Source organism: Histomonas meleagridis, assembly GCF_020186115.1.
Source record: "Histomonas meleagridis strain 2922-C6/04-10x chromosome Unknown contig_20, whole genome shotgun sequence".
NCBI classification, from domain to species: domain Eukaryota; phylum Parabasalia; order Tritrichomonadida; family Dientamoebidae; genus Histomonas; species Histomonas meleagridis.
In genome coordinates this window covers 2,703,907-2,725,524 of record NW_027150805.1, presented here as the reverse complement: position 1 = coordinate 2,725,524, position 21,618 = coordinate 2,703,907, and the positions used below count along the sequence as shown (strand labels likewise).

Here is a 21,618-nt window from a genome sequence, read left to right as displayed (position 1 = left end):
CAAATTCTATAATTTTGGCTGATGTTGTTGAACTGAAAAATTTTTCTACATTACCTATATCTGCAGATCTGTATGATACAACAAAATTTTTCATAATTTATTAAAAGATGCATCTTAATAATTTTTAACACTTTTTTTCAAATTAATGTAAAAATTATCCTTAAACCAAAACTTATATAACAGAAAAAATGAAATTCCTTCACACAACCAAAACATTACGCATTTCATTTACTTATTATTTATTATCAAATTGATTTCGAAGCCGGCGGCCTAATTTTCTTTAAGAAATTCGGGTCGTTGAAGTTGAACGGCTCCTGCGGGAACTTTGTCTTCAGCCCTCCGTTTGCTATCGCCCTTTTTATTTGGTCCTGCTGGTTACCGAATCGGGGAATCTCAGAGTTCACGATGAATCCCTCGTTGACTTTGAACTGTTTCAACTTCGCCAACATGTACGCAGTCACCTGATACGCAATGAAAGCTTCGTGTGCCACTTCTTCAGTCGGCTGTTTTCGCAACAAAGAAATGACTTTATCGATGTGATCCATAAATAGTTTCACCGAATCAATGCATATCGGCGGCTGACCAATTGGTATTGGGTTCGCTTTATGCTGTAACATGAAATTCGTCAGTGCGAAGTTACCTTCGAACTGCGGATAATTCGTTGTGATTTGTTTCCGTGATTCGAATATGGCATTCATCGGCCCGTCGAAATGTGGAAACGAATGAATGATCGCGGTGACATGTGTACCACTTAAGTGCAAAAAGTTTAAGAAAAATGATGAATTAGGTTTGAAAGTGTATACACTAAATAACGCAGCGCTCAATGAGGACTCTGGTAATGTGACTAAGTCGCGCATGAACAACAGCGGCTCTGTGTCCGAGCGATGCGGATCTAACTTAGGATCTGTGGTAGAAGTGAGCGAAATGTGTTGGAACTCATTCGTTTGCTTTGGCGAATCATCAAGTTCAATGAGATCAGCTGAGTTTGGCTGCGGAGTAGCGACGGGCATTGTAATTAAACTAGATGTTTGCTTCGGAAATGGATCAAATGTATTATTACTTGTGCTTTGTGCGAATTGTTTTGTTGGTCTGTTTGTATTTGTTTGCTTCGGAAACGGATCAAATGTTTTGTTCGTATTCGTTTGCTGTGCGAACGGATCAAATGTTTTGTTGGTGTTTGTTTGCTGTGAAAATGGATCAAACGTATTATTTGTGTTTGTTTGCTGTGAAAATGGATCAAATGTTTTGTTGGTGTTTGTTTGCTGTGAAAATGGATCAAACGTATTATTTGTGTTTGTTTGCTGTGAAAATGGATCAAATGTTTCATTAGAATTCGTTTGCTGTGAAAATGGATCAAATGTATCGTTCGAATTAACTTTTTCTGCATATGGAATGAAGGTATTTGAATTAGATGAGCTATTAGTGTTCGTCTGATCGGAATATGGATTGAATGGCTCTTGCGAATTGTTTGCGTTGCCCTGATTTGACCATTTGGGGTCAACCCAATCAGGAAACTGCCTGTAAAGTTCAGAAAGAACTTCTCTCGCAGTTGGTCGTTTGGATGGGTCTGGATTGAAGATGAATTTCACCATTTCTTTGAATTTGGGATTAACCGTTTTGTTCGATGGCCATTGGTATTTGAGATTGAGAATTTGGAGATTTGATCCGTCTGGAAAAGCATCTTTAAATGTGCAGAGCTTGAAAAGAACACAACCAAGTGCCCATATGTCTGATTTAGGTCCAATTGGTTGACGCCTATATAAATCACACATTTCTGGTGCACGATAAAGAGCTGTTGTATTTTTCTCGAGATCATCTGCAGCTTCATTCCTTTCACTGGCAGTTGTTAATGTGTAAACCCGTTTTGTGGCTGAGCCAAAATCACATAATTTCCATTTACCTTCATGGAAAAGAACATTTTCTGGTTTAAGATCACGATGAATAATAGGGGGATTTTGAGAGTGAATGAAATCAACTGCTTCTACAACTTGTGTAAATATTTCAACAATTGTCGAATCACTAAAGCCTTGATTGAAAACTTGATTCATACGATTAACAAGGTTGTCTGGACAATATTCCATTAAAATTGTTGCTTGACGTGTGCTTTGATTTGAAGTCATTCCATAAACTTTAACAATATTTGGATGTGAAGCGCATTGTTTGTGAATTGAAAATTCGTTCATGATTTGTTGGTAGTGCTCTTCGTCTGGTGCTTGAAGTGCTTTAAGTGCATATGTTTTGCCTGAACCTTCTGCTAGATAAATCATTCCAAATCCACCATCTGCAATTTTATTTCCTACAGTTACATTAATGCCGCCAATTGACATTTCTGTACCACTGAGCCTGTCTCCACTTACACCTTGTTGGATTGTTGATTTGATCCTGTTTACAAAATTCATGGTTGTATAACTACCAAAACCGATTTGAGGGTAAAATACATTGAATTCCACACAGGGGTACCCCCAATCTGAATTTTGACATATCTGTTTTATAAACTATTTAAAAAGAATCACAAAATAAAATCGCTATTTTATTATTTTTTTGATAAATTACCATTTTGAAGGACTGATATATGAAACTACTAATATCATATAAAGCTTTTTCTATTGTGTAAGTACAATAGAAAAATCAAAAACATCGAAAAAAATGAACTTTAAAAACCATAACTCTAAATTAGACAGCTTGTATCAATATCTTAAGAAATAAAAAAGTAAAATTCTATCATTTGTGAATATATTATCCGAATGAGAATCATGTTTGAATAAGATGCAATATCATTATTATTTATTAAATTTATCGGATGAAACAACATTTATTTAATGAATAATCAGAATTATTGTTGATTTTAGGTAATGACATGTTATATAATCGAAAACAAGTATCAAACGCATAAGATTCACAATGTGTTAGATTTGGTAATTCTAAGCTTACTAAATTAAAGCGTATAGCAAATGTATGATAGCGACAGTGTTTTAATTTTGGAAGATGAACATTTTCGAAAGATGACTACCAATAAATACGCCGTTTCCAATATCAAAACAAATTGTTTTACAAATGTTATGCTCCTCATTTTTTCATGTTTTTTAGTGTACAGAAAAATATATACTTTTCAAATTAGGTTATGTTAGATCCATAAATCTTTTTCATTTTCTAATAATTCTCCAATTACTTTATCGGGTTTTTCTGTACTTTCTATAACAAATCCATCATCACCTCCAACACTTTTTGATGATTGCTTTTCAATTTTAATATTTTTCTTTCTTATAAGGAAAAATACAATTCCAATGATAATGAAAACAATTGCTACAGCGCCACATATAATGCCAATCAAGAAACTTTTGCTAATTACATTTCTCTCATTTATTTCGTTCTGTATATAAGGAGCAAAGAATCCAGAATAAAAGCTAAAATAAGTAGGATACTTAATTACTGAATATTTATAAAAAATATATTTCGAGTGTAATATAGTATATTCAGAGTTTAATCTTGATAAAATAAATGAATTTGATATCAATGAATTAAAGGTGATTGTTTCTGTAAATGATAAGAAATAAATCAATGTATATGAAAATGTTAATGAATCATCAATATGTGAATATGATTCGATGAATGTTGAATTTGAGACTGTTAATGAATTTGAGGAAATAAATGAATTTGATAATGTAATTCCATATGAATATGAATTTGTTTTTGCTTGTATTTCAGTATTTTGATATGAATGTTTTTGTGTTTTTATTTCTGTTGATATTAAATGTGATCGTGAAGGTGTTGGATGTGGTGATTGAGATAATGTTGGAGATTTTGAAACAGATGCTGATGCTGATATTGATGGTGATCGTGATGCTGATGCTGATATTGATGGTGATCGTGATGCTGATGCTGATATTGATGGTGATCGTGATGCTGATGCTGATATTGATGGTGATCGTGATGCTGATGCTGATATTGATGGTGATCGTGATGGTGATGGTGATTTCGAAGGTGTTGCATCCGGAATTGGAATAGTTAAACTTGTAATGTTACCAATATTTCCTGCACCATCAACTGCTGCAACAAAGACATTCATTCCATTGGTAACTTGTTTTGAATTAAGATAAATGTAATCGTCTTTTGTTGAACTTGCTAAAGCATCAATAGTAACACTTTGATCATTTGTAACTGTGTAAATGTAATGATCAACTCCTGTTGTAACAGTAACTTCAACTGGTTCAGATTCTGCATAAACATCATCATTCGATTTTAAAAGTGCTTGAACTTTGAATCTGTATTTAGTTCCTTTGTCAATACTATCAATATGAACTCTATATGATTTTTCTTCATATCTAAGATTAACTGTTGGAGATTCATAATCTTGTGATGAATGATCTTCTGCAAATGTTTCAGAAGTCCTTTGATTTAAATAATAAATCGTATTCACAATAATTTTCCTTTCTTCGATTGTCGATTCACAATTACTATGACCTGTTTGAATCATTGCTGTGTTATCTTTCGTTGTAAGATAGAAATTGTGTTGAAGACCTGCACTATCTGTTTGTGGATTTGCATTGGTTCCTAATGTCATCCAAACATCGCCTGTCGTGGCATGTGAATATGTATGTGTTGTTGGGATTGTGAGAACAGTTCCAATGTCACCAATTTGATATGGATAATTTGTTAACAAACCTTTGCGAACAATGGTAACGGTACTTTCTTGAATATACTTGTAATTAATATTTTTACCATTATAAGTATTATCTGTATAATTAGATTTAATTCCAAAAAGATCTCTGATTGAAAGTAAACTTGTTGCCTGATTATTAATATAGAAGCTGTATACGATTGAATCATGTCCTGCCAAAAATCCATACCCTTTGTTGATATATCTTGTCACTGCACCTTTAGCTGTTTCTGTTGAGATTCCATAACCAGTACTGGCATCCCATGTTCCAAAAACAATAACACTATAATTGTATAGAAATTCGTCATCATTTGCTTTTTCTTCAAAATCATTAATTGAGATGGGTGTGACAGAAATCAGTTGTTCACCTGTAGAAGTATCAATGCCATAAGGTTCGAAGGTGGTTCTGGATCCATCACTATCTATCATGATACCTCCTTCCATCCAAACTTTTAATGAGGCTGATTTCGGCAGTGTATGCCAGACATCAGAACCTTCTTCATTTTTATATTGAAAATTGACATTATAAGTGTTATAACTCCCAGCCCATGATGAACCTTGTCCTTTATTTCCATCAGTTTGACTTGGATAGATGTTTAATACATTAACATGCGTACCTGATTTATATGTACTTATTTGTTTCCAGGTAGTATCATACTCATCAGCATCTGTGTCATAACTTTGTTGGAAAACTTTATAATATATTTCTTGATTTTCAATTTTTGACCAACTTAAATATGCACCACCTTTACCAGATGCATACGAAGTATTAACCTGCACATTTAAGCTTATGGATTGACTTGATTGACAATGAGCGAAGAAGAAAGACAAAACAAACATTTTGGGAAACTGCATCATCTTAAAATAACTTTTTGAAAGGATTGTGAACAGCATTATAAAATGAATATTTTTGGATGGTAAGAAAAATATATGCAATATAGAGAAACTGAACAAAGTCCCCTAGTGAAATGCCTTTAGTTTTTCTAGAAAAGACGTGATCTCATCCGGTGGTGATAAAATTGAGCTTAATTTTAGCCAAATTTGGCACACCACAAAAGTGTTGGCACACCCAAAGAAAAGTTTTTTGAATATGCTCTCAAATTAAAACAATAACATAACCGCTGGCATCTGACAATGCATATTCAATTTTTTTGACTAACAAAACTTTTTTTTTTTTTTTGTATGAAAACCGTAAACTTTAACGGAGAGAAAAAATGAATATGACACCAATCGCATGCAAAACTATCAACAAAATAGAAATAAGCAGACACTTGTAAATGTCAGAATTAAAAATTGTTAGGTTTAACATCGTCAAGTAATCATATTATTATTTACTTTGAAAAACAAAAACTATTAAAATGAATTTAAGTGATCACCAAAATGAATAGAAGGATAATTTCATTCAAAATTTGAAAATCTGAAAAAAAATTGAAATTTTAAAATGTAAATTTCAATGAAAACGATTGGAAACATTAATGTATATAAGAGATTTCCAATAATGGATTGAACTACCATAATTCTTAAAATATCAAATTATAATAATAAATATCAAATAAAACAACAAAAATTCATCTTTAGCATTAATCTCAATTCCTTTTTGTTCAAGAAGTAATTTAAAGATTTCTGTATAACCACATGAAGATGCACAAATAAGTACTGTTCTAAATAATTTAAATTATTTCCTAATATTATTTTGAAATATCAAATTATTAAAATAAATATTATATAAAACATATGAATATCTTTCGCATTGATATCAATTCCTTTTTGTTTAACAAGTAATTTTACTATTTCTGTATTACCTTTTTCAGCAACATATATCAAAGGTGTTCTAAATAATTTAATAAACCATTATTAAATATTATATGAAAACATTGAAATTTTACAAAAAAATATTTACAGAATTAAAATTGATTCCTTTTCTGTGCTTAAGAATGATATATTCCACAACTTCAACATTCTCTGATTTAATAGAATAAATCAAAATATTTTTTGGTTTTTTCTTATTATTATGAAGAAAATACATGAGTAGATATATATTACCAATTTCTGCTGATTTTTTGATAATAGATTCATTGAATTTAGTTCCTTCTCCTTCTAAAAATGATAGGATTTCATAATTCCCACTCATAACACAAAATTTTATTAAATCAATATCAAAAAATTTTTATGAGGCTTTGTATCATGTTCCTTACACAAATTATCCATTTTATTTTCATGAAGATAAAGAAAAATATCATTTCGATGAGATTTAATTGCTATTTCATAACCCTATAAATGATGAACCATTTTGTTCACATAAATTAATTATTTCTTCATTTCCATCTACAACTGCATATTTACCTGCATTTCCTAATTTTGCACCATTCATAAGTAAATATTTGAAACATTTAACAGTTGAAAAAAAAATGCTGCATAATCAATTAATGTAACATTTTTTTGATTAATAAATGAATATCTTTCATAAAGTGATGGTTCAATTATTTGATTAAAATCAAAATTTGTTTGTGATGATTTTTCTTGAAGTTTTTCTATTTCATCATTTCGAATGATTTTTGCAATTTCATTTGGATTATGTCCTTCTTTAATATATTTTTTATGAAGTTCAATATAGTTCTTTGAAAGTTGGTCATAATTTTTTAAAAAAGTAGAGCAAAATCGATCACTGGGGATATGTTTTTTGTTTTCATTTGTAGTTTTGTAATGAGCAAAATATTTTGAAGGAATTATCTTTGTAATATTTGCATCAATTAAATTTTGTCTTATCATTTCCTCAATTAGATATAAAGCTTCTTGAGAATGAGATCATTAACTTTTACTGCATTTTGGATAGTTAGAATGATTATATATAGGTACTTACCTTGTTCTTGTGAAATTTTCGTAGCTCAATGGAAGGGCTTTTTTTATGAAACAATGGTGACTGCGTTTGAGTCAAATGGCATACTTTTTTTGACATTTTTAGTTTTATCAAATGAACTTTGAACAAGGCTGCATTTACCTTCAATTAGGTTTAAGACAGAATTATCTCAATACTGTATTTCACAAGCAATTGTCTGTTTTAAAATTTCCAGGTTTTCCCTATTTATCATATTTCGATATTACAATATTTATTCAAAATTTACCATTATTTATTACATGTAAAAAGCACACCATTAGACAAAATAATGATATTAATTTTTCGATATCATGTTCCAAATGTGATCAAATAATTTTCAAATTGCATCTACAAAAAACCTCTGAAACAGGAACAATAGGCTGCCGAATTCTTTGCGAACATGTAATCGACCTTCTTCATGAAGAAACAGATAATTCTTCCAGAAAGTTTATATTTGTGTTTCCATTGGATGAAGAAATAATAAACAATCATAAAAAAGATTTCAGAATAATTCATCCGCTTCAGATGATTGGTAAAATAATATATAAAAATACTTCGAATGGAATTTTAAAACATTTTTTGAGGCAAATTATTTTTTCAAATTGTTGGTATTATAAACTTTCGAATCAAAAAACAAAATGTTCAAGTTTGGAAGAAATTATTTCTTCAAAAAGTGGTTTTTTCTTTTTTATATTTATATGAAAAATCAGATATTAAAAAATTTATTAGTATATGATAATAAACCAGTTCAATGCTTCATTTGGATTTCTCCTGGAATTTTAGAATTTCTATCTATCGATGGTGGTAGTCTTTATATTCAAATGGATGCTTCGTTTTATGCTTTACGTCCTTATGTGTATTCAATACCACTTTTAATATTCAATAATGCATCGATTCCTTTAGAATTAATTTTAGATCCATCGGAATCTGAAAATTTATATTCACTTATTTATCAATGTATCAAAAAAATTACTAATTCTGATCGTTTAAATAATTTACCAGTATTATCTGATGAAGGGAGTGCTATTGAATCTTTTGTTAATCATGAAAATTTAGAACAATTTTTATGTCATAGGCATTTAATTGAGAAAATTGGTTCGGGGTCTTTTATTGCACAAATTGTCAAAATATTATTATTTCAACCTAATATTGATAGTTATGAGGTTCAATAAGTTCAATCTATTGCAGATGTTAATGAACTAATTATTAATAAAGAAATCGATTCAAAAACGATTATGAAATTTGCGAAAATATTTGATTTACGAAAATTAAATGGTAAACTTATTGCAAAAAGTAGTAATAATCGAAATGGTTTATGGAATAGACAGACATTAGGAATCTCAACATGCTCAAATCACATTGAAAGTTTGCACAAAAAAATGAATGTGGATGTTTTCCGATTTTACAAAATTAATCGAAAATTACAAATTGTTTTAGATACAATTTTTGATATTTATAATAATTTTGAAATAAATTCAAGAAAACAAACTCATAGATTACTTTGCAATTTAAAGTGAGATGCACAACAATCTTCAATCGTTCAATGTGAAACATGTTATATGAATTGTGGATGGGGTAATATATATTCAAATAGATTCGGAATTAATGATTTTCCTTGCATACATACTATAAAATGCTCAAGTTTATATTTTGAAAATCTTGAACTTCCAGTATTTAATAATGACATAAATTTTGTTGAAATACATCCATCATTTGGTTCTTGGTCGTTTTCTTCAATAGCACCTGTATACTCTTTTGAAAAAACATATGATGAATATAATTATTTCCAACAAAATATTAAAGAATGTGATTTTATATATGAATTAGCCAAAGATATATATTACATTAAAGGATGCTTATTAGATTTAAGAGAAACTTTTATGGAAGTTTCTAAACTATGGGGTGTCGAAACTAATAATAATAAGGAAAATATGAATAATGTGAACTTCAAAGCAAAATTTAAATATAAAGCATATAAAAAAAATGAGTATTAAACCATGAATTATGCTTCAAAATAATTGAGTAAACATATTTTAATAATTTTAAATTAATGCTGAATTTTTATAATAATGAAAAAAGAATAATAGGGTATTATAAATATTTATTAGAAATAATAAATTAAATAATAATGTGTTTTGAATGATTTTTGTATCAAATTAATTTTGGAGTTTATATTTTAAATCTTGAGAATAATTGTGGCAATATAGAAAATGAATATCAATAAATTGCATATAATTGTAAAATAAAAATATATTTATATTTTCTTATTGTATAATTTTTTGGAGTAATCTGAATGTTAATGAAAAATTGATTTCAAAAAATATGCATAAATATTTTAAAAATATTTTTCTAAATTATGAATTTCTTTTTCAGAGAATGGTCTTTGAAAAACAAATATTTAAAAATAAAAAATTCGAAGAAATTGCATAAATTATCGCTAATTTTCTATAAAAAACTAACAACCATAATAATTTTTACCTTATCATGAATATGTCAAACTAAATTATAATACATTATGATATAAACAATGGAAAAGTATAATTGATCTTCATCTCACAACATGATTTTTTTGCCTATGTCTGTTCGCATTTTTTATCAAATTTCATATCGTCATTGAATTTCTTTAATACAAAAAAAAGAATATTTTTATTATTTATCTAAGTATTTAAATAATTTCAAACATTTTATGATTTACCTAATTATTTTGTTATTATTTTTAGAATATGAAAAAAAATAAGCATTTAGTAAAAAAAAAGTCAAAAAAATATAGAATTATTGAATCGAACCATTGGAATACAAAATGAAAAACAGTAATTCTTCAAATAAGTTACATGAAATTCAAATACGTACAAAATTTATATATAATCATACTAACTTTCGAAAATGCAATAAAAATTTTCACTCCCGAAACGAATATTATAGATAAAATGAAATAAATCACATAAAAATATTTAATATAACAATAAAAATAAAGTAATAGATGGATATTGTAAATATATTGAAATCGCAGATTATTAAAACCATTTTTAACAATATTCATATTTAATTCATTTTTTATAAAATACGTATATATTCGATTTAATTTATTATTCGTAAATTAAAATAAATTAATATTATTACGAGATAAATATGTTTAGAAACCGATTTTCTTGTTTTAACTTTTAAGGTTTTTTCTATGCATTTTGATCGTAAAATTCGATTTTAAATCGTAAAATTCGCGGTATATTAGTTGTAATATTGACTTTTTTATCTCCTTATTCATTTTCACAGACAAGTTTATTAATATCAACAAAATCAACAATAACATATGCAAATACAAAGGAAGGAATAGAATGATAGACCTTAATTTATATTCTACGAAGTGTTATGTGTAATATTACAGAAACTGAGACGTCAACATTCAATAATTTAAATACAAACAGTTTCTCCTTCTTATATTGAAAGTTCATATCAATCTGTTATAACAAAAGTTTCATCAACTTCATCACTTACATATAAACAAATATCAACACAAATTTTAACAAGTATGCTATCTCCAACCATTTCTTTTGTTGCATCTCTTTTGCCATATTTAATATTATCTTCAACAGATAATTGAAATAGTATTGGCTCTTGTGATACAAGACTAATTTTTTGATGGAGCCAATGTGGATCAAGTGTTTTAATATCTTTACCATCAAGTAAAATTTTACCATCTGTAGCATCATAAAATCTTTCTAAGAGTTGAATACAAGTCGATTTTCCTGATCCTGAATGACCTACAAGAGCTCCCATTTCTCCAGGTTTAATTTCAAATGAAACATTTTTTTTAATACATAAACATCACGAGATGGATATTTAAATGAAACATCCTTAAATTCAATGTGTCCTTTAAAGTTTTCAATTATATCACCTCCATCAAATGGAATAGATGGTTCTTGATCTAAAATAGCAAAAAGAAGCATTCCTGAAATTAATGCACGGTCTTCTTCTTGGAAAAGCATTTGAAACATTATAATTCCCATAAAACCAAAAAATATGAAACCGAAAAGTGATATTAAATCACTTGATATAATTTCTCCTTTGTCAACTAATTGAGCACCATAATACATATTACCAATAACAACGACCCAAACACTTAAATCAATCAAAGTATTTAAACAAAACAGGAAAAATCCTGATTTTTGATCTTCTTTAACAGCCATTTTTGTTGCATCCATGAATCTTTTACATTCGGATTCTTCATGATTAAATCCTCGAACTGTTCGAATTGATGATAATGTCTCATCTGCAATAGTGATTGATATTCCAGTATACATATAAAGAAGATTATAATGCTGACCCATTAACATTCCAAAAACAATGATTAAAATTATAAAATATGGTAATGTACATGTTGCAATTAATGCAATTTTCCAACAATAAAAGTATGAAAGAATAATTCCTAACAAAAATTGCCCTATATATTGAAGTTCTTTTCCTTTCGTTTGTCCAAATGTAGCTTGAACAAATTCGGTTTCTTGACCAAGCAATGTTAACATATCACCAATAGAACTTTGATCAAAGAATGAAATATCACTCTTCATAATTTTCTCAAAAACACTTGATTTCAGATTATTCGTAAATTCTGAACCAACTTTCGGCCATAAAAATTCATCAAGAAATTTACAAATCCCTGTAATTATCGCAATAATTGTTAAATAAAGCGCATTGTTTTTGATTTCATTAAAATCATAAATTTGAGATGATTCAAAATCACTAATAACTTTAATTATTCTTCCAACGAATAAAAATGTTATAATAGGGACCGCACCAACAAAAATTGAAGGAATTATTCCAATTAATGCTTTAGGATATTTAAATAACATTTTATATAATCTAACTCTTGTCCCGAAAAGTTGTTTCACATCAAAATCATTTGGTCCACCTTGTTGATTTGCATCCATGTTTGACTCTTCTGTGGGCCTTTGATGTTGAGAATCTTCAAAGTCCATTAAAATGTGATGTGATTTGAACAAGGCTCAACATTCTGTGGAACGACTATTGAATATTTCAATGTAAATTTTTGATTTGGTCGTCAAATTTCAATCAAAAACTCTATTAAGTATTGAAATCACAAACTTAACCCAAAAACTTCCTTTATGAAAAATTGTGTGAAAATTTTTGGAATTTACACATCACTATTATATGGAAAAACCATTGGAAGGAAATCAGAACAGTAGAAAAGGAGGAGAATACTTCAAAATCATGAGCTATGTTAAAAACAAATGGGCAGTTGTATTGACAATTATTCTTCATTTTGTTGTTGGAGCATTACCAGTTATAATGACAATTTTACTCGGAGATATGGTTAATGTTTTTTCTAGTGAAAATTTTTTTGATGATTTCGTTCCTGTAGTTTTAAATATGATATATTATGTTATTGGAATGTTTTTAGCATCAGTTATTTCATATGCAATTAGAATATGGTGTAACTCAACATTTCCAAGAGATTTAAGAGAAAGAGTTTATTGTAATTTAGTTGAACAAGGAATTGATTTCTTTGATCGAACTCCTACAGGTGTTCTCATTGGAAGATTATCTCAAGAAATTACAATGATGCAGGAAACTTATTATCAAAAATTACTTAATTCTGTTCAAAAAACTGGTGAATCCATTGCAGGAATAATTGTTGCTTTTATCAAATGTTGGAGACTTGCTCTTCCTGGTGGAATAGTAATTTTGTTATGTCTTATAATTTATATTATAGGTGATAAAATAATTGAAAACATTTGGTTTAAATATAATGAATGTTTATCAGCAGCAAACAATAAAGCAGAAGAAGCAATTACATCATTTAGAACTATAAAATCATTCGATAATGAGCTTTACGAAGCAGCAAAATATAAAAAGCAATTAGATACTGTTGATAATGTATGTTTGAAAACAAGTCTTACTCAAGGAACAAAAGATGGAATTATTTACATACTTTCAAATCTAATGGTTGCAGCTATTTGTTATTATGGTGGAGATTTAGCAATTCACAAGCCATATTATGGGTACCATAGTGGTGATGTTTTTATTGTTTTCTTTTCCAATGATTATGGCTGTTGATGGTTTAACACAAGCAATATCAATTTCCAATGATATGAACAAATCAGCAGTATCAGCTCAAAAAATTATTGAACTTATTGAGATGAAACCTGAAGTTGATCGTAAAGAAGGTGGGGAACTTAAAAATGTGAAAGGAAAAATTGAATTTCGAAATGTTTCTTTCAAATATCAAAATTCAGAAAAATATGCCGTCCAAAACCTGAGTTTTGTAATTAATACAGGACAAACAGTTGCGTTTGTTGGTGAAAGTGGATGTGGTAAATCGACAACACTTCAATTACTTCAACGATTTTACGAAATTGAAAGTGGACAAATATTGATTGACGATCAAGATATATCTAAAATATCAGCTGTTAATCTTCGATCTTATATTTCAGCTGTTCCTCAAACACCTGTACTTTTTTCAACTTCAATTTTCGATAACATTCAATATTCAAAAGAAGATGCAAATATGGACGAGGTTATTAAAGCAGCTCAAATTGGTAACGCGCATGATTTCATAACACAATTGCCAGATGGTTATCAATCAATTGTTCACCAAACGAGTTTAAGTGGTGGACAAAAACAAAGAATTTGTATATCAAGAGCAATTTTAGCTAATTCACCAATATTATTGTTGGATGAAGCTACGTCTGGACTTGATACAGAAAGTGAAAGATTAATACATGAATCTCTTGAAAAGTTTAGAAAGGATAGAACAGTGATTTTGGTGGCTCATAGGTTAGCAACAGTTATGAATGCAGACAAAATTTTACTCTTTAAAGATGGACAAGTAATTGAAGAAGGAACACATCAAGAACTAATGGCAAGAAATGGCTTTTATGCTAATCTTGTCAAATACCAACTTCAATAAATATAACACATCAAAATATGAGTTAAAATCGATATTTTTTATGTTTAGCATTAATACGAACCTTTTTAAATTTCCACTAAGGATATTTAAATAAGTGTCTTATTTAAAATGTGATATTTTTAATATATATTTCCAAGTTTATGAACATATACGTCAAATCGAAATTTAAACCAGAAAAAAATTGTATGTTTGAGAATCGATTTTTTTATTGGATTTTTTTATTATTCATTATATAAATCTAACAATGAAAAAATGGATTTATTTGTCTAGCAAGAGGGCTTTTCCTGTAAATTTTACGTGGTTCCTTGTTTTCAATTGTTTGGATGCAAATTACAACAGATGGTTCAGTGCCTGTGTTCTTATATGCCCGGCTGGTACCAGTGCCAACACGTATAACTGATCCTTCTTCAATTGGAAATACTTTGTCGTCAACTTGGTATTCACCTTTACCTTTGATAACAATGTAAACTTCTTCATTTTCTTTATGAGAATGGAAGAAAGGTGATTGTACGGCTGGTAGATCCATATGAAATTTCGGATCCTGTTAGGAAGAGCATTTCCGATGAAAACTTTTCCTTGAAACTTTTTGCCAAAGGCTTCTAAAGTGTAGTTGCTAATTTCTGATGCTGGACCAACATTGATGGCAGTATAATTTGTTCCTTCAGAAATTGTTTTAAGCGACATTAATATAAAGTGAACTTCAATGTTTAATCGTTAATTCCACACACTTTACACTTATACATACGCATAATTAAGAAATGAGTGAAGCCATTTTATGACCAATATCCCAAATATGATTGGCCCATGTTCGATTTTGTTCGGATTCATATTAACAAAATGAACATTTCGCGTGCATATTAACTAAATGAATATTTAGTATGAATATTAACTAAATGAATATTTAGTATGAATATTAACTAAATGAATATTTTGCATACATATTAACTAAATGAATATTTTGCATGCATATTAACTAAATGAACATTTCGCATGCATATTCACAAAGTGATAATTTCGCGTGCATATTCACAAAGTGATAATTTCGCGTGCATATTCACAAAGTGATGCGGGTGTTCACTGTTTCGTGAGTTAACTCTTTTTCCAATGAAAGCGACAAATTTCGAAACAAAATTCACGAAAAGTCAAATTTATTAAACTTTGAACATTTAATTTAATATTTCTTTGGTGGGTCGAAGAAAAGCGGCTCGTCGTTCTTTGAAGCGATAGTTTCTGTTTCGATTACTCTTACAGTTTCCGAAAGTTTAAATTCGGAGTATATTGTAGTTACGAGCCATGGCGGCGTAATGTTTAGCAACACTATTGTCAGGAGTATCAACAACGTATTTATATTGTTAAATACTTCACCGAAGAATCCGATCCATTCCTTTGTGTATTGTGTTAATGTTATACCCGATTCGACGATTGAAGAAGTTGCGATTAATAGCAACAGGTTTCCGACTTGTAATATGATACTATAGAATGTGAATGTGCTATTTTTGGAGATTATATAAAATGTACACGTGAAGACTAACGCAAAGAATACCATAATGGAAATGAAACTTTTGCCAAAGTCTGCGCCATATGGATTCATAAATGATTCGCCAATCAATAGATATGTCGTAAAGATTGTGACGACTCCTTGATATAATGCAATGTAAAACCATTGGACATTCGATGGAACAATTGTTAATGGGTTACGTAACTTCTTATATAGATATGATAACTTAAATAAGAAGCCATCACTTATGTCCTTATCAAAGATAATAGAGATTAATGGTATAAGTGTCCATACATAATTATATGTGACAAGTGAAAACTGATCGAAAAATGATTGCGCTGTACCATCAGTCCATATTTGATAGATCGCTTGACAGATAGCTATTAAGACAACTTTATAAAAACTGAAATTAACTATTAAGACAGATCGATGTAATGACTGATGTCCATGAATTAATAATAACCGTAATATACATCTAAAGCCGGGGACTGCAAAATCACATCCTGTAAATGAACGTCCACCATTTTTGCCTATAATACCTATGCCTACGTTCGAACAACTTAATAATGCGCTATCGTTGTAGCCGTCTCCGATAGCGAGGACACGTTTACCGTTGTTTTGTAAGGCTATTGAAATGTCAGCTTTCGTTAACGGCTTACAACGATAGAATATTACACAACGACTTCTTAATAAAGCGTTAACAAAGTTATTTGATTGTAATACTTCTCTAATTAACTTATCATTTTCAGCGTCTATTAAAGTTGAGAACGAACCTTCTTCGACATCCAAAGCTTTTTTTGAAAACAAATAATTATCATTTGGATTTCTAATTTCAGATAATAAATTATCATTTGTTAAATTAACAACATTTTGACTTTCTACTAAATGTAATAAAGCAGCAGTAACTAAAGTGTTACGACAAGCATCGCCAGTAGCAATCCAAAACTTAATACCTGCTTGTGATAATATATCAATTGATATTTGTGTATCCGTTTGTAATGTATCTTCAATAGCTATTGTCCCTAAATATTCATGATCACTTTCGAGTTGTTCTGCTTGTGTTCCGATGACAAAATCTGGTATTTCTTTATATGACACTGATAATGTACGGAATCCTTTCGATTGATATGACTTATAATCACTTTCCATCTTCTGTATATCTCCTGATTTACATTGCGAGATGACTTTCTCAGATGCACCTTTCATGAAACAATATATCTTTTCTCCATGCTTAACAACAACTGACATTCGCATTCGATTTCGATCAAATTTGTTGGTATGTAATACTTCAAAAGTATAATCCCCAAATGGCGCTTTAAAGGTCATTGCGTTTTGGTGTTTGTGTGGATGGAATTCCCATCCGAGTTGTATAAGACAATTCAAAATCGCTAGTTCATCTGCTGATGACCCATCAAGCTCTTGACTTTCCTTGATATGATAGGAATGACAGATGGATAATGCTTGGAACATTAAGGTGAGTTTCTCATCAAGAGTCTCCTTAAGTGCTTGTTGAATATTATCTTCATATAACGTCGCTGCTTGTCGATTATCTCCAAACTTTTTATCTCCGATTATCATTGACACAAGTTTTAATTCGTTCTTTGTTAATGTTCCTGTTTTATCTGACACAATGACATCAATACCTCCTAAGTTCTCAGTAACATTAGTAGAGAGTGCATCTGCTTTGAGTTTAGTTGTATCATCAATGAAATTCTTGTCATAACTAATAAAGAGCCCATATATAAATCGTGCCACTGGTAATAAGATTTTGATGGAGACTGGAATCATACTGCATAATACAAAGTTACGAGCGATCAAGACAATGAGTTTATATTCCCCTCTTGGATTATCTAACGCTATACTTGGAATATACTTGGGTCGATGTTTGATGTAAGAATAATAACCATAACCACCGATGACGCAGGAAATGACAACTTGTACACAAAACAAAAACATCGAAATTTTCTCGATGTATTGGTCAATAAGAGTCTTACGGACTGACAAAAATGTGGACGAGGATGCGGATTTACAATTTTTGCCTGTTAAAATGGCAAGTAAAAGAAAATTACCTTCTGATTCAATAATTGTACCACGCTCAATAAAGTTGTCCGTGTCAAATTCAAGGGATTCATTAAGATCTTGTACAATTTCTTGGGCTTCAAGTTCTTCTTCAGTCTTCAATAAGAGAAATGTTCCATGGATCCCATTTTGAAGTTGATCTATCTGAACTTGACCACGCGCTTTTTGTAGATATCCTTCACTGTATCGATTTAATGGTAAAGCAGCTTTATTTTTCGCTTCGGTTTCACCATCGATTTTGGATGTGTTCACCAAGACATTACGTTCCGTGGAACGAAGAAGAATACAGTCACATGGAACAGGTGTTGTATCATGAATATCAATAATATCACCAGGAACTATGGCTTTTGATTTCCTTCGTTTTGTTTCCCCACCACGCGTAACATTAAAGTGTGTAGAATCACTTCCACTGAAGGATTTCTGTGACCGTTTTAAATCTATTGCTTGAAATACATATTCAAGAGAAATAATTAAAAGAATTGGTAAAAGGGTAATCCACGGAGTGGTGACTGACATTTCTGGAATAAACTCAAGAAGGCTTAACGTTATTAAATATAAGGAAAAGAATGTTGTAAGTTCACTCCAAATGACGTTCCATAAAACTTTAAGATAACCGATTATTGATATTCCCATCTTGTTGGTAGGAAGTTTGCTGTAATCAATTGTAGAAAATCCGAATTGAATAGGCTCAAATGCCTCGGGCTTCATTCAAATGATATTTGACACATTTAACGGTCATTAATGGTGTTGTCAACGAGAACGTTAAGGGGAAGTGTTTGTTTGAAATAAAACGGGTGTTAAAGAATTCGATAAATGTTTATTTTTTATTAATTCTTATTTCAATTGAATATAGTATGTGAGACCACAAAATTTTCGCTTTTAAGCCCAAATTAATCCCCAACAAACCCCAAAAAGCAATAAACACAATGATTAGAAAGGTACCCCGAATAGCCTCATTCTTTATTCAATATTTTCTATGAGGTCTCGCAACCAAATCTCAATCAAACAAACAACATATTTTCTGAGAAAAGGTAAAATTTTGATAATATTTACCATCATATTCGCTTCTATCGGCACTTATCGTTGCTATTATCGTTCAATATAAACCATGAAAAAGTCGATTATTGGCACTTTCTGGAATGAAAAAATAAATTTATCTTGTGTTGATCAATTATTCATTTGAATAATTTAATATGTTTTAATAATTCGGAATATGTTTTAATAATTTAGAATATGTCATAATGATTTGGTACCAACAATTTGAATTGTACAACAAAAAAGTTACACAGAAATGGTAAATTTACTTCGTGAAAGTACGAACGAAAATTCAAAATGTCTTTTTCTATAAACATGTTGTTTTTTGTCATATTGGATGACATTATAAATGAATGAAATTGGAATATGAAGTATTTAAATTATGGTAATTAATTCGCAATCAATATATATATTTTTGAATTTTTCAATAATTTAAATTTGGAGATGATTAATTAATAATAATTTGAAGAAATTACAACATCTATCGGAAATTTTAATTTAACAAGTTATTAATTTCACTTTGTCATTATTTGAGATCTCAACTTTTTATTTGGTGTAATTATACCGATGAAAATGAATAAGTATTTAAAAACACATTTTATTATTTTTTTAAGGGAAAGTCAACGTTACAATTTTAGCTCTCGTTTGTGTATCTCCTCTTAGTCCTGCTATATATCTTACAGTTCTAGGCATTTCTACACCTGAATCTACCATTGTCTGTTCATTTTTATCTCTTTTTTCCACAGTTTGCACCTCATTATCTCTTCTATAATGAGAAATATCTGTTTGAGCGCTTTTAGTTCTTTTATTTTGTAATCTTTTTACAATTTTTTTCCTATTCATTAATTCCCATTGATTCCAATGATAAGTTTTATCAATGAAAGAATAATTCTCTGTTGGATGTGTTGAAGTATTTACTCCAGTGTTTCTATATTTCGAGTCGATTTTTAAAGGTGTTTTATTTCTTAATGGGATAACAGGCGCATTTAGATTTGGAAATAAATTTTGTAGCCCTAATAATGATATTAATTCTGGATGTTGCCGTATTACATTAATAGCTTCTTTATATAAACTTTCGGGATTTTCCATAAATTCTTTTTGTTTGTTTTTGTCGACAAATAAAAAATATTTTCGTTCCCATTTAACACATCCAATAAAGATATCGCCAGGTAATAATAATCCATCACGTTCGATAATTGTCATAGGACAAAACCCATTAAATTCAAATTCTTTATTCGAATCACATTGTATTATAATTGGTGTAGAATCATCATTCGATACATTAATTTCATTTTCTTTCGGTAATATTATATTATTATTTTTTGTCTTTTCATTTGTTATGTTTTCATTGCGTTGTATTAATATACTTTCTTTTTCTGATATAGAAAGTTGGAATGTATCTCTATGCTTACGTAAACGTGATAGTAAAAATTCATAATCTTTAAGAATTAATTCATTGTTATTAAATGTGATCCATGTGTTAGAAAGTGATATAAATAGAGGAAACGATTTCGGCGTTAATGTCGAATCATTTAAATTAACAAAACTTCGAAGATTATTAAGAAGTTGATCATATTCATTACAACTTTGTTCTGTCTTAGAAATGGTATCATTAAGACGAGAAAGTATTAAATCATAAAAATATAAAAATTGTTGGCGATTAGATAATTCTTCAGAAAGGCGCTTTTCATCTTTTGGTTTGCTTTCAGTAAGAATCCTATTGTAGTTATAAATAATGGAATGAATACTATCAATAGACGTTTGAATTCGTGTTTGAAGTTCTTGAAGCTTTTTGGGTACTTCAACTCGGAGATTTGGAGTTGGACTCGTGATGTCACCACCAAAAGCTTGAAATACTCGAACGCCTAACACAAGTTTGGACAATTCTTGAAGCTTCTTCCTTTTTTCTTCGGGTGATTTGTTGATAAATTTAGATATCTCTTTCTCTGGAAAAACTTGTTCTAATGCTGCAGTGGATTGACGGACACATTGGGGATCATTAGGTGAACCCCATTTGGAAGAAATAATGGTATATGATACAATTTTTCGATATAAAGAATCAAGTGCTGCAGTGGAACGAACACGTGTTGTTATTAACTCTTGTTCGATAGCTGATAGATGTTCTTGTTCACGCTCTTCTTTTTGCTTCTGACGACGTTCTACTTGCGCTAATCCCGTATCCATATCAACTTGCATTCGAATTGTCTTCATTGGGATAGAGTCTTGGTCGTTAAGTAATTCCATTGTTTCTTTATGTAGCACTGATAATTTTTCTGGTTCAATGCTTTTTGAACTATCAATTTGAAATTCGTCATTTCTTGATGATATCAAAGAACGTACTGTATACGCTATTAAAGCAGGAGATGCTTCTATATTTTTAGCATTGCATTCATCAGTAATTGCGCTGATGAGCGCCACAACAGAATCTTCCATTTTTGTACGTTATTTTAATTGACAGTACTAGTGAAAAATTTCACACATCTTCATCATGAACTTGCTCTAATAATAAATTCGAATATTAAACAAAATATTTCAGTTCGAACCTTTAT

The 21,618-nt window shown here is 29.7% G+C and overlaps 6 protein-coding genes across 6 annotated transcripts; 1 reads left to right on the top strand and 5 right to left on the bottom strand.

Moving 5' to 3' along the window:
* Window positions 1–245: 245 nt before the first annotated feature.
* On the bottom strand, window positions 246–2,399 carry GO595_003349 (CAMK family protein kinase; the record flags this gene model as incomplete). Its single annotated transcript, XM_067916360.1, has 1 exon — window positions 246–2,399. One exon carries the CDS (start codon window positions 2,397–2,399, stop codon window positions 246–248), a length of 2,154 nt encoding a protein of 717 aa, XP_067777150.1.
* Window positions 2,400–3,124: 725 nt separating this feature from the next.
* Window positions 3,125–5,515, bottom strand: GO595_003348 (DUF5057 domain-containing protein; the record flags this gene model as incomplete). Its single annotated transcript, XM_067916359.1, has 1 exon — window positions 3,125–5,515. One exon carries the CDS (start codon window positions 5,513–5,515, stop codon window positions 3,125–3,127), a length of 2,391 nt encoding a protein of 796 aa, XP_067777149.1.
* An 8,078-nt stretch (window positions 5,516–13,593) lies between these two features.
* On the top strand, window positions 13,594–14,457 carry GO595_003347 (ABC transporter family protein; the record flags this gene model as incomplete). The annotated part of the gene is made up of 1 exon (XM_067916358.1): window positions 13,594–14,457. The coding sequence occupies one exon, from the start codon at window positions 13,594–13,596 to the stop codon at window positions 14,455–14,457; it is 864 nt and encodes a 287-aa protein (XP_067777148.1).
* Window positions 14,458–14,695: 238 nt separating this feature from the next.
* GO595_003346 (cupin domain-containing protein) lies at window positions 14,696–14,983 on the bottom strand (the record flags this gene model as incomplete). The annotated part of the gene is made up of 1 exon (XM_067916357.1): window positions 14,696–14,983. The coding sequence occupies one exon, from the start codon at window positions 14,981–14,983 to the stop codon at window positions 14,696–14,698; it is 288 nt and encodes a 95-aa protein (XP_067777147.1).
* Window positions 14,984–15,628: 645 nt separating this feature from the next.
* On the bottom strand, window positions 15,629–18,742 carry GO595_003345 (Phospholipid-transporting ATPase 2; the record flags this gene model as incomplete). Its single annotated transcript, XM_067916355.1, has 1 exon — window positions 15,629–18,742. The coding sequence occupies one exon, from the start codon at window positions 18,740–18,742 to the stop codon at window positions 15,629–15,631; it is 3,114 nt and encodes a 1,037-aa protein (XP_067777146.1).
* A 936-nt stretch (window positions 18,743–19,678) lies between these two features.
* GO595_003344 (cilia- and flagella-associated protein) lies at window positions 19,679–21,502 on the bottom strand (the record flags this gene model as incomplete). The annotated part of the gene is made up of 1 exon (XM_067916354.1): window positions 19,679–21,502. The coding sequence occupies one exon, from the start codon at window positions 21,500–21,502 to the stop codon at window positions 19,679–19,681; it is 1,824 nt and encodes a 607-aa protein (XP_067777145.1).
* Window positions 21,503–21,618: the final 116 nt, after the last annotated feature.